Source organism: Halichoerus grypus, chromosome 5, assembly GCF_964656455.1.
Source record: "Halichoerus grypus chromosome 5, mHalGry1.hap1.1, whole genome shotgun sequence".
In the NCBI taxonomy this organism is placed as follows: Eukaryota; Metazoa; Chordata; class Mammalia; order Carnivora; family Phocidae; genus Halichoerus; species Halichoerus grypus.
In genome coordinates this window covers 105925449-105939582 of record NC_135716.1, presented here as the reverse complement: position 1 = coordinate 105939582, position 14134 = coordinate 105925449, and the positions used below count along the sequence as shown (strand labels likewise).

Below are 14134 nucleotides of genomic sequence, written 5' to 3'. Positions count from 1 at the left end.
TTGCCACTAAGATGACACCCAGCTTTAAAAACTGTTGTAAGGAATGAAGTTAGACTTTCAGAGCATAGAAGTGTATTTGTGGAATTTACATAAGCAATCTGCATAGTACTTGACACATACCAAATGATTATTAAAAGGTAGCTATTAATATTGTTATTATGATGATGATGATCTAGTACCTCTATCCTCACAGTGATGCTTGAATTCCCTCCACAGTATCATGGATAAGTGATAGTTTAACTCTTCTTGAATCCTTATAATAAAAGGAATTCTTTTTTAAAAAGGAAATTTCATTTTTCCTAAGGAAGACATCCCATTTTGAGAAAGTTTTTCCTTCTTTCTAGACATTATTTGTCTTCTTAACACTTTCATTTCTGTCATCCTAACCGTGACCTCTGAGGCGCTGGCGGAAGAAATCGCATCCCTCTGCCATACAATAGTCCTTCAGATATGTATGGAACGTTATTACTTCTTCCATGAGTTTTCTTTCTTCTCTATCATTTTTTATTCCTTCAACAGTCTTTCATAATCCATGACTTTGAGTCCACTCACTTGTCCTGGACACATTCATTCACGCATTTAACAAATATTTGAGTACCGACTACTCTATTTTATCGATGCCCTCCTCAAAACTATGTCAATAAGGGCAGTTTTTGGTGTTCCAAGTTAATATGAGCAGAGCAAACCATCAATCCCCTCATTCACGATATTATTTTCACTAAGTGGAACTTAAGATCATATAACTCTTGGCAGCTGTAACATGCTGTTGACACATGCCAAATGGTAACCTACTATACCCTCTGAGGCTTTTTTGTTTGTGTAGTTACCCTAGATGTACCCTACCCTACATGAACTTCTTTTTAAATCCAAATCCAAAACATTTGCTTTATTTCAAGTTGTTAATTGTATCTAATCTCTCAAGAACTTTTATTTTTTCAACCAATGTATTAATTATCCCTCACTGATTCATACCATCTAAGCCCCTGATTAGCATGTAATTGATCTCTTCATCTAACATATCTATCAAAATGTGGGTATGGACAGGACTGATGAGAAGCCTTTAATAACCCTCTGGGTAATCACTGAACCAATTACAAATGTACATAATTGCATCATCATTTAAGTAATATTACCCTCCATAGTTCACCAGATAAGTTTAGAGAAAAAGTCTCAAGAAAAGTTTTGTTAAATACCTGGCTATTGGTTCATTGTCATGCCCAATGAAGCCTTGACCTGCCATTTAAAGTGCTACCTGGTCCGGCTCCATTCTGCCCAACCTGACCCTCAGGACCTCCCAGATTAGGAGAGCATGATTGGTGTTTTCTTGCTGCCAGATCTTTATATAATGAGATTCAACAAAATTTATTGAGCCATATTATGTCCTAGGCATTATCCTAAGCCTTCTCTCGCATAAATAGATGATGGGAAAAGTGGAATGTATTTTATGAAAAAAATGCATCTATTCTCAAATGAGGCTACCTTATCATTTCACCCATGCATGAGACTCATCATTGCACAGTGTTCCTTATCTCAAAGTTATGGCAAAGTACAGAACATATTCCATACATAAATACTCAGCTTTTAGCATGAGGTATTCAAAGAATTATTTTCAATGTGATATGCATTCTTCTAAGATGATGCTATCAGTGACTAAATTCTTGCTAAACACCACATTAGATTCTAAATTTGCTTCAGTAAATCAAACATGACTGTGGAGAACTCTCAGGAATGATTATTCATTTGCTCTAGATCACAATCACATCTGAGAATTTAAATCATGAATCACCTGTGCAGATGTTACCTTTTCCAAAGGACTTTCTACTCGAGGAATGCTGATCATTGGCATCTGTGCCAGATTATCCATGTGTATATGTTCATTTTCTGGTTGTCTTCCTTTGAAATTATTTACCACACACACAACCTAAAATTTCAGGAAAAAAATGCAGTTGAAGCAAAGCCACACTCCCTGTGACTATGACCTTTTAAGTAGCTTACTAAATCTAATCATAGAAATAAAGTATTAAAATTACTTAAGTATTACATATATAACTTTATATCCAGGTTTATCTAGTATAAATTTTATTCCAGTGTAAATGTGTTCAAGAAAATGTATCAAATAATGTGTAGCTCAGTTAATAATGACAATTTCATTATTCTAAAATTTTCATTAAATTAGGTTATAGTCAATGCTCAAATCAATCCATAAATAACATCATAGCCTTATAAAAATTCATAGCAAGCTAACCTTTCCCTAATGCAGCTAACCTACAACTTAATTTAAATGCTAATTATTTCTCATTGCTTCAAGATCATTACATTCATAACAAACCTTCTACAATTGGCACTTTCTAATTTAGTAGCATCCCTTTAATTAACCTAGTTTATTGTTTATTATTGTATCCCATGTATACTTGGCATTTCAACAATAGCTTACTGTGGCTACCAGTGAAACAGAAGACATTTTACATAAAGGAAATTGACCCTTGTTTCAGTTGATTATATCCCATAGGTGACAGCATTTGAACTAAGCCAGAGGTTCTCATACTTCAGGTTACATAAAAATAAAGGCCCACCACTGTTAAAAATGCACGTTCCTAAGCCCTCCCCTAAAGATTCTGATTTTGTAGATGAAGGATGGGGCCTAGGAGTTGCCACTTTTTTGAAATACATTGCAGAAGTTTCTGATGCAGGTGAATCATACTTTAAGAAATAGTGAATTAAACAGCACAGGAAAATTACTTGCTATTGTTTGCTTATATTAAGCAGTGGATAAGATATTCTTGAGCCTTCTTTTTCTGGGTTTATAGCCTATTATCAAGCCAAAATACAGAACTTCCTTGCAGTTGTAACCTAACATTCATTTTTTAAAAGAATAAATGCTTAATATGTAATTACACATTTACATTGTAGATTTTCACAAATGCTCCTTTGGAAAGCCCTTTCTTTAGTAGAGCTCATTACTGAATATTTTCAAAGGCCAATTAGATCTTGGTTATTCTCCAGTGTTTAAATAAAATTTATAAATCTACAAAATAATAACACATACTATGAGACTTTATCTTAGAGAAAATATTTCCCTAGTTGTGGAATACTTATTATCCTTCCATTTCCATGAATAATTACAGATCAGAAACACAGATCAAAGCCTGATAATTTGATTCATTAACTTTATCATTGCCATCAAGATCTTTAATGTAAGGGATGGTACAAGCTTAGAGATGGGTACTTGATAAGCCTAGTATCAACTCATGACCCTACAAAAGACTAATAGTGATTGCCCTATAGAAAGGGTCAGTAAATTTTGGCTGTAAGGGGCAAATAGTACATATTTTTGGCTTTGCTGGTACATAATCTCTGCAGCAGCTATTCAACTCTGATATTTTGGTGTGAAAACAGCCATAGACAATTCGTAAATGAATGGGCATGTCAGTGTTCCAATGTAACTTAAAAAAAAAATAGATAGCAGGCCAAATTTCACCTAATGGCTGTAGTTTGCCAACTGACCACTGCTTGGAGTACAAAGGATATAATCAAAAATTTTAGCCAATAACAACATAACAGTCAAGAAGCTTCCACAATCACTTCATGAAATACACAAACATATTTCCCTTTTCATTAATAGAAATAAACTAATGAAAGATTAGGCAGATGAAAAAAATTGCTACAAATTCTTGTGAAGTAAAATTTGTTGAAATGAAATAACTATGTATATAGATGTGTGGAAGTCATGAGATGAAGAACAGTTCATCTAGAGTTAATATGGGCTTTTGAAATTAGTATAATTGCTTTTATATTATTTAGGTTTGGTAAACTCTTTGAAAGGTTGTATCAGTTATCTCTTCACCGTAATTGAGGGTTAGGACAACACCACTGAAGCAGCTGAGAATTCATATGCGAACTATTTAAACACCTAACAGATAGTAGATATTCATTAAATAGTATCTATTAACATAATGATTATTCTTCATTACTGTTATTATTTAAATTATAAGGGAGGAAATGCCAAATCTTCTTTAGAACCATATTCAAATATTTAACATGTCTTGCCTGCTAACATTCATAAGTATGGAACTGATTTCCTATCAGAAAAATGCTCATGGTGGGGGCTGGGTGACTCAGTCGGTTAAGCGTTCAACTCTTGATTTCAGCTCAGGTCATGATCTCAGGGTCATGGGATTGAGCCCCGCGTGGAAGTCTGCTTGTCCCTCTCCCTCTGTTCCTCTCCTGCCTCTCTCTCTCTCTCAATCTCTCTGTCAAATTAATAAATAAAATCTTAAAAAAATAAGAAAGAAAAATGCTTATAGGTAAAAGCAAGGGGCTTGGTTTTTGATCCCAAGTCTGTATGTTCTTGGACAGTCCTCTGGGTCTGAGTTTTCTCAATTTGTAAGGGAAGAGGTTGCAATATCTTACCAAGTTAGTCCATTCCTTTGGTTGTCAAAGGTAGGAAAAATTCAACAAATGTTCAAAGTGAAACCTAAGATCTGCCTATCTCCTGACTCCACTACAAAGCTTGATATTTTTCTGGATCTTCTCAGGAAAACAACCCCCACATGCCCTCTCCCCTAATTGCATAAGGCTGAAAACTTGGATTCATCCTTTACACCTCCTATACACAACCAGTCAATTTGCTCAATTTTCCTTCCTAAAAATTTTGATTTCTTGTATCTGCTTTCTTCGATCTCCACCACCAACTCCAAAGACTAAGCAATCACCACCACTTGCCTGGATTCCTGCGTAGCTTTCTAAAGTCTCCCTAAATCCAATCTTGGCTCCCTCCAATCCATTTCTATAGTGACATAAGAATGATCTTTCCAAAATGCAAATTGGATCATGTCAGCCTTTTTCAAACTATGTGACTGGGTTACCCATTTCTCTTATAGTGTAAACCTTGCCCACCTTTGCAGCCTTCCTTCTTTGTCCTTCCCTTTCACTGCCTTTTGTTTGGAATACTCAACTCCACATTCTTTGGGCACCATATCCTACTCATCTGTGGTATCTCATCTCAATATCGCTTCTTCACTGGCTTTCTCTGACCTCAGGCTGTTTTTATTTGTTTGATCAAGTCAATCCCTGATGCTTTCATCAAAGCACCGATTTCTAGTGAAATTATACATCTGTTAGCATAATACATAATACTTCGGTTGATGTGAATCTCTTCCTTAGAGAGCTTCCTTGTAAGCGCTACAAAAGCAGAGATGCTGTCTCTCTCTCTCTCTTTTTTTTTTTTTGCTCACCATTGTATTCCCAGTGCCACAGTGAATGAATTGACTAATGAATGAGCCAAGGCCAAGAATTCTCAAATTTTCTGATGTTCCTATATAATTTAAAGTGACATTCCTCTGAAACATTCTATTTTTACATTAATGGCTTCCACGTGTATAATTCTACCCTGTCCTACAAAAATGACACTAATAAGTCACCATTACACATATATTTTTGTGTTCTTTTGCCAGTGGTGATAATAAATTAATTTGATCTATTTGTGGTCATTTTCCCTCTTCATTTGTAGCAAGTAAAACATCTGTATTGCTTGGGGGTAAGTGCTTAGGCTCTGGGGGTCAAACAGGACTGGGCCTTAATGCCAGGCTGTCTGATTTACTCACTGTGAGCCTGGGCAAACAACTCAATATAACTAGACCTGCTCTTTTTTTACCTGCAAAATGAGAACAATAATAACTACATCTCACCGTGCTGTTGTGAGGATTAATTGAGTTAATGTAGTAAAGACTACACAAATAACTCTTATTGTTATTATTATATTACATATGATAACATGACAAGTTCTTGCTGTGCCTCAGTAAACTTGAACTACTCGACTTGACCCTGGGCATCTTTTTTGGAAGCACTTTGAAGCATACATTTGTTAAGCATATATTTGTTAAATAATATTAACCAATCTACAACTATTGTTCAACTAGTATTTGTTTTGCATTTTCTTAAGCAGGGGGACTCTGTTCTCTAACTTTATTTATTTTTATTTATTTATTTGACAGAGAGAGAGAGAGAGAGACGGAGTAGAAGCAGGCAGAGCGAGAGGGAGAAGCAGGCTCCCCACTGAGCAGGGAGCATGTGGGACTTGATCCCAGGACCCTGGGATCATGACCTGAGCTGAAGGCAGATGCTTAACTGACTGAGCCACCCAAGTGCCCCTGTTCTCTAACTTTAAAGAAAATGCACATGGGATGAAAGTGATAACCAGGACAGGGTATTAATCCTCATTAGAATATAACAGGCCAGACTTTGAGGGCAGTGGAAACTCAGGAAAAATGAGAGAATGAGGTAGTCAGGGACACCTTTTGGGCAAGTTGGGACTTGCCTGAGAAAAATCTCAAGTGCAAAAAGGATCTCAACAGTCATCAAAGGTGAGGATCATGATCTGCATCTCCTTCTCTGCACCACACAATGGTTCTGGAACCATTTCAGAGTTCTGCACGCCTGTACTTACTACATATGGGATTTCACTTAACCCTTGAAAGAGCTCTGGGAAGAAATAAACCAGTTCCCCATTCATTCATTCATCCATCAAGTATTTCCTGAGAACCCCCTAACTACCAGACCCTGTACTGCGTACTGAGAATTCACGGTAAAGAAAACAAATGCCTTCTCCATGCACAGCTTACATCCTAGTGGGTTTGACAGCAAAAACAGAAACAAAAATATTGTATGTGGTATATGAAAAGTTGGAACATGCTACGGAGAAAAGTGAATAGGGAATGAGGAAAGGATTCCTTGGCAGGGGGAAAGCCGTTTTAAATACAGGTCAGGGAGGCCTCACTAGGTTAGAAAAAATGAGACAAGTGACTTGTTCAAGGTCACACACGCAGCATGTGGCAAAAGCAGGATTCAAACCTAGGTTCACGTGGCTCCTAGACACCTGTTTTGCTCTCTAAGATATACAGAGGAATGGGCATTCTCGCTGGGGCAAACATAAAGGCCGGACAGAACCTGTCTGTGAGGGTAAGGAAACTGAGTGGATACATAGTATAGGATTCCCCTGCAAGGAGGGAAAATAAACTTGGCTGGGAAGAGGGCAGCTAGATTACCGACAATCCCAGAAGCCCAGTGGAAGTATCTGGGTTTAATGCAGCAGGAATGAGGTTTGTTTTTTTGTTTGTTTGTTTTGTCTTGTTATTAGCAACGGATTATGTTCTAAAGAAAAGAGAGGCAGAATGGAAAGTATTTGGAGGAGAGTCTGAAGTGAGGAGGCAGTTAGGAACCCAGAGATAGAAGAAAGGGAAAAAAGCACTAATCTCAAAAATCGAGTACAGTCCCACGGTATACATTTTGGTCAGAATGGCCAAGAAATGAAATGTGGAGGAGACATTTTGTAGTGGAAATAAACTGGGACCAGATGAATCACTGGGTGTGGGGGATGAACGAGAAGAATGAGTCAAAGACAGACGCTAGACATTGGGTCTGGGTGACTGGGGGATGTGGATGCCTTTAACTGAGACATAGAGTCTTGGAGTAGGTTAGTGCTCATTTTATTCTGGAACCATTTCAGAGTTCTGCACACACTGCAAGATAATTGGAGACACCCCAGGATATTGCAAGCCAGAGCTGGAGTCGCTGCTCAGAATAAATGTTCTACTTGCCCAAATGAGAAGCCCGGGAACTATCACGGATTGCTCTCTCTTCTTCGCCTCCGTCATCCCCAGTGTGCCATCAAGCTCCAAGCCTTCCATCTCCACAGACCTCCCAGATAGTCTCCCTTCTCTCTGTGCTCACAGAGGCCTGATTTGGGCCATCTGATTTCCCTGGTTCTGCACAACTTGCCTCCTCTATCCTCATCTGGAGTTTTACTTTCCAACAAACCTACTTTCAAAGCACGGATTGTATCATCGAGTAAAAGTGGCTGAAAGGAAGCAAACTATCATTTATGGGACTGATTTCAGTCATTCATGTGTCCATTCGTTGAACATACACTATTTCATTTAAACTTTTAAGTCTTTATAAGCTTTAAGAAGGCTGTTATTGGCCTCATTTAATGAGGAAGAACCTGAGGCTCGGAAAGGTCCATTAGTAATGGCACAAATAAGGAAAACTGCATAATGGCACAAACTGAGTAAATAAGGAAGCTGAGATTCAACCAGCTTTAACTCACCTGAACTCTGACTGTGGCTCTCAAGTCACCTCCATTACAAAGAGAAAAAGCCCAGATTATTGTAACCTACAAGGCCATTCAGGATAACTACCCCTGTGTTCTTCTATTTCCCACTCTTGTCACTCACGCTGGATGACTGGTGCCATTCCATGATGCCACTGCCCCTCGTGTGCATGCTCTGTCCAGGCCCACAATAGACTAAGGGCTCCATAAATGCCTATTTTATGAAGCATTTTATATTGTCTCTGCGCACTGTGCTCTTTGTTCTCATGCCTTATGCCCCTCCTTAGACCTTCCTGCTTTACAAACTTTGCAAGTTAATGTATCCCCTCCCCTTTCTGACTGTCCCTAATCCCAACAGAGATCTCCTGAGTATATGAACCAATATCATTACCTTTAACCTTCTATAAAACTCTTGGTGTCTATCTTGTGATCTATTTAAGTAGACTGTATCTTTTTCATGTATTTAATCCCCAGCACCAAGCACAGTGCCTGGATTTTAACAGGGGCTCAGTAAATGTTTCTGTTTTGAAGGAAGAGAGGAAGGGAATAGTTGAGGAAATAACCTATTATTGTCTGACCCCTGAACCAGACTGTAACACCCACAGGAGACAGATCATGGTTATCTGAGCCTGCTTGCATCCCCAGTGCTTGGCACAGTGCCTGGCACCTGTAGGCACTCATACTCAGAAACGGTTGTGCATGAATGCACAAATGTTTGTTTAGTGATTACAGTTAAAGCATTATCTTCACGTGACCTTTTCATAAGGTCATTTTCCAGGTGTGTGGGAATGTCTGAAGGACCATTGTGGAAGGTTCTGAATATGTGCAATCAGAGGGGCTTGAGCCCAAGGGGGATCCACAGTCCAACTCATTCACCACCAGGTTCTCAGATGAGGAAGTGACTGGGAAGAGATTAGCGTTCTAGATTCGGTCTTGCAGGGGGTCAGGATGCTTATTGGAAGTGAAGGGAAGTTGGCAATGGCCACAGGAAAATAAGTAGGAAGACTGATGAGATAGATGCCAAGTGAAGAGGTTCTGGACCCACGGAGCTGAAACACAGTTACATCTGACACTAGTGCTTTGAAATTTTCACTTTTGGTAGTTCTTTTCTCAGGGTTTATGTAAGGTGTTTGCCTTGTTTTGTTTTAAATGTTTCAATCTGCTTTACCTGTGGTGAGTGAGAGAAACGAAAAGGGTCTGGCCCAAGCCTGGGCCCCAGTTTTCCTGGGGCCATACGGTATCTCTGGGAGAGAGATGGGGGTGGGCCTAGGCTCCCAGGCAGCTGGGGAATCAGAGGGAGTGACATCAGGAAGAAAAGCAGTACAGGGCGTGGGGCAGGGATGAGGTCATACTCACCACTCTACCATAGGAGGTTCTACAGAACGTTGCCTATTTAAAATGCCTGGCGCACAAATTGTTAGCTGGAAAGGTTCATACAAGTTTTTGCTTACTGGTTATGAACTAGGGAAAGGAGCTGAAGAAAGGAAGTTAAGCGTGAGAAGCAATTTAAATGTAATCAAAATGGAAATAAAGTGTTTTTTCCTATTATAATGTGTCAATGCAAAAATATGTTTTGATTTATAGTCTATACATTTTCCATCTGGGTTAAATGTTATAGACTCAAACTTATAATGGATTGATTATTTCTAAAGCCAGACTAAAATATATTTTCCAACAACCAAAACCTGTAGTTTTGTCTCTGATAATTTCAACCTGTGTTACTACATAAGCAAAGCTGTTGACTGCAAAACCTCCATTCCAAGGAGATTTTATAAAAGGAATAGAGATGGCATGCTTACTTCATTAGAAATCACTACATAAGCTCTTCACCTCTTGGCAAAATCTGACTTGAGGTAGTATTGTCTTGGAAACCGTCCATGGATTTTTAGTTACTGAAGGGAACCAATTCATCTCTCAAATGAGGTTCACCTGTTAGCCAGCGCTGTGACATGGCAGTTCATGGAGGATACTATGCTAAGGCCCTGGGGTACTTTGGGATGCTCTAGATACTCTGGGATGAAAAGTGACCTGAGGACATTTTAAAAATATCCAAGCAACCTAGTCTTAAAAACTAGCCAGGGAGGACTGAGTGTTTTAGCCCTGTTCCATTTTATGTGAAAATATTTTGTTCACCTTTGAGTGTAGAATTTATGTATTTTTCATCCCCAAATTTGACTTTAGGTTGAATAAATGAGGAAGGAGGAAGAAATGAATGACCTAAAATATACATATTATCATTTGATACACCACATTTAGAGAAACCTGATGATTCACACTTGTATTTTCTTGCAGGTGATTATAGAAGTTAATTAAAAATGCAGTGAAATCCGAATAAATTTGTACTTACCAGAAATACTGCTATAGATATTCCAACCAGAAAGCCTGCTATCACATCTGACCAATGATTTCGATATTCTGCTACTCTGTTGAGTCCAGTAAGAAAGGCCAAACACATTAAGCCCAAACATAAAACGGGCTTAGCAAGTCTTGTTCCTTTGGCTTTGATTGTGTTGGTAATGTACATCTGAAACATTAAATGAAAAATACAACTTTTCATGAAGGTATTTTCTTAATATATATCCGATGTATTTGTATATATGTACACATACATATTTATAGACATACCTATGCCTACAGGGTTCAAATAATTTACCGTAGTTATGAATTTTTTGAAGGAATTTTCTTAGAAGTAGAATTTAAGAATGGTGATTATTTAATTTTACTTACCTGATATTTACTAATGGCCAATTCTTATGTAATATGAATCATCTAGAAACACTGAACACTGACATTCCAAGTGACGTTTTTAACTTTTAATGTACCTATTAAACTATTAATATTTAGCTATTAAAGTACCTATTGTTTTATCTGAATTGACATCTTAGATCACTATTGTTAGAAGGGGCAAACTGATGAAGGGGTGTTTTTAATGCTTACATTTTTGTATGCCATATTGGGAGGACGCATAATTGATAGGTCAGAACTTGTGACTGTAGTTATAAAAAACAAAATAAAGTTGATTTTCACTGAATAGACAGTACTTTGAAGAAAGAATTTGAGGTTCAGTGCAGTGACAAGGTTTGCTTTTATGTTGTTTCAGAAATTGTGAAATTACTTTGTTTTAATTAAATTTTATCAGCCAGAATTAGGACAACAAAAAAACTTAATTACAATCAGGGGAAATGTCTCCTTAAAACAAACAAAACAATGAATAGACACCTACATTTTTGGTGTCTTCACATATGCTAATGAAGAGCAGATAGTGCCAATTGATTTCACTAAATGAAATGTCCTCACATTGTGAGCCACCAGGCTCAAGAAAAATTTGGTCTTTTTTCCACTCTGATTTATTCTATTGCTCAGTTGCTGATAATTTCAACCTGTGTTACTACATAAGCAAAGCTGTTGACTGCAACGGGATGTGTCAGTTAATATTTCAAGTCATTAGTAAAGTAATTATAAAGGAGGTGGCTTTGACAGTCCAATACGTTTTCATGGTATTAATGTCAGTGGGTATCTAACACTGATGACACGCTCAGAAAAAATACTTAGAAATGCATTTAATCACTTGCCTATTGTCCTGCATTGAATAAAAAAAAAATACATTTGCCTGAGAGATTAAACCAAAAATCAGCACTTAAGTTTTTCCTTCACAGCAGCCATTTCAGAATGCTATGAAATTCAGTAATTATCTTCCTTTTTCTTTTTCTGGGCAAAGTTTGCAGCCTTGTTAGCTGCCAGAAGAGGCTGCATGAATATTTAAACAACCCATGTGATACAAAGCTTCCATCTAGCCAAGTTCTAGCCCTTTGCCATCTCTCTCAGGTCCCAACATTCTGGCAGGGGGCGGGGGGGGGGGGGAAGATGAATTGTTTCATCTTGGGCCTGTGACCTTCGGAGCCGAGTCGGGTATTGTAAGCCTGGGCGTGGAAGAGCCGAATAATTTCAGTGACGAAGGATAAGTAGACATGAAGGGGAAACAAGAAGAATGAGAGAGAGAAAATGATGTTTCTGCCATTCTGAGAGAAGGTGTTAAAGATCTCCACCCACAAGAATAACAAGGCAGGGATAGCACACCATTTCAGGTTGCCAAGGATGCATCTACTGGACTAATTCTTTATCTGACTAGTGCCTATGAATAGGGAGTGAAATTTGGGCTGCTCGTGAGATTTTCTTTAACACAGCTATAAGGTCGATTAATTCTGTCTGGCTTTTGCATTTCTTCACATCTGTCAGAACTCTAAACATACCCTGTCCTTATTAAGACAAAATAAATGTGGAATGATAAATGAAGAGTATTAATATTGCTAATATTCATTATAGCTATGATTTAATGAGTGATCGCTGTTCAAGGCAATGTTCTAAGTATCTTACCTGAATTATCTTATTAAATTCTCAAAATAGCCATATAAGTCAGATCTCATCATTACCTTCATTTCATAGATGAAAAAATTGAATCAAGGTAAAGCTTATTATGAAGAAAACACAATTTGGCTATTGGGGGTGGCACTGTTGAGAATGGAGAGATGTAAATGAGAAGTAAAGCACCTCAATCTCTCCTTCTTTCTTCACTGATTTCTTGCATGGAGGAAACGGCCAATGGACATAAGCTGAGTATCAGCGAATACAAGAGAGTTGAAATCGAAGAGAGGAGAAAGAAGGCTGCTGTAATATCATAGGGTGAAGCCACATCTATACTTTGCTACTAGGGAGAAATAAGAAGCAATGCAAGTATGGTCTGTGTGGAAAATCTCCCACAGAATCTATCTGGTTTTGGAAAGCATTTGTCTTCCCCTTCATCCTCAAAGGCCATCTCAGATACTTGTCCAAGTTGTGTAGGCTTAGAGTTATCTATAAGCTTGGGTGATGACTCTGAAGTTTCTTTTGAATGTTTGCTCCAATTGCTTTAATGACTCAAACATTGGTTATATGGAGTCCAAAGATACAGTCTGGCTACAGTGCAAACTCATGAAAAAGCTTCTGTATGAGGAATAGCCTGGGATTTGGCTCTTCCTCCACCAGATCCCCACTTAGTGTCCAGACCCAGAAAGGAAGAAGATTTAATTTTAAAGGTTATGGAAAAAGGGTGACATTTGTTCAAATACATTCAACTTTAAGGTGGATCATAGCAGTGCTTTATAATATATTTTTCTGGAGCATAATCAGTTGGCATGGATGTAACAAAAGAAAAATTAGAGAGTTTTCACTTATACTCGACAACTCTTTGGTACTTTATGAATATAAGTGCCTTTTAACCAGTCTAATTTTGTTATTCTTACAGAAAGTCTATTATTCCTAATTTGCAGAAGAGGAAATTATGGCATAAGAATCTATTAAGCAAGTTGGATACAGTACAGAAATTGATTATTTATGCTCTCTTGGTTTTTAATTCACTTAGGAAACCATCTAGGTTAACCAGATGTCAAAATGTAGCTAAAATAAAACAAACAGAAGAATGTATGATTTGAGCAGGATGATACCCACTCAGTCCTCAAGGATCAGTGGATGCTCACTACCTTACAGAACCCATTCATTATTTAACCATTATTAGCAGTCCTTGTTCATCCATTCCATGAGTATTTATCAGCACAAAGATGCAGAAACCAAAGCTGATCATCTGCTGTCCACTAACAGCCTGATATATATTCTTCTACACTTTTCTCCTTGCTTATACAAATACATACAACAACTGACACACATATAAAGGGGTTTTGCTTACTTGTTTGCTTTTACTAAAATGTAATCACAATGCCCATGTTATTCAGAAATGTGAATTGACTCACCTGTGATAATAAACATCCATCTGTTGCATAAGTTGAGAAAGCACCGTGTGATTTTAAAATACTATTATATAAGTAAGTAAAAATAAAAACAGACATTTGTGTTTGTTAAGCACTTACTTATACGCCTGAAATTGTTTCTTCAAGAGGAGACATCTAAGGTGAGATCCAGAAGGATGAGTATGAGCATTCCCAGCAAAGGAGAAGCGGTGGGGGAATGACTGTTAAATTTGGTCAAATGCTTTTC

At 37.7% G+C, this 14134-nt stretch overlaps 1 protein-coding gene across 10 annotated transcripts in view; it reads right to left on the bottom strand.

The window, feature by feature from the left end:
• Window positions 1-14134, bottom strand: part of PLPPR5 (phospholipid phosphatase related 5) — a 120802-nt gene that overhangs the window by 30217 nt on the left and 76451 nt on the right. For 6 of the 10 annotated variants that reach the window (XM_078072716.1, XM_036124373.2, XM_078072717.1 and 3 more), the window contains 2 exons: window positions 10455-10631; window positions 1787-1921 (listed from right to left, as the gene is read on the bottom strand). In XM_078072716.1, the coding sequence (XP_077928842.1) occupies window positions 1787-1921; window positions 10455-10631 (312 nt within the window). The remainder of the gene's footprint in view (window positions 1-1786; window positions 1922-10454; window positions 10632-14134) is intronic. The other 4 variants (XM_036124372.2, XM_036124378.2, XM_036124376.2 and 1 more) reach the window with 1 other exon arrangement.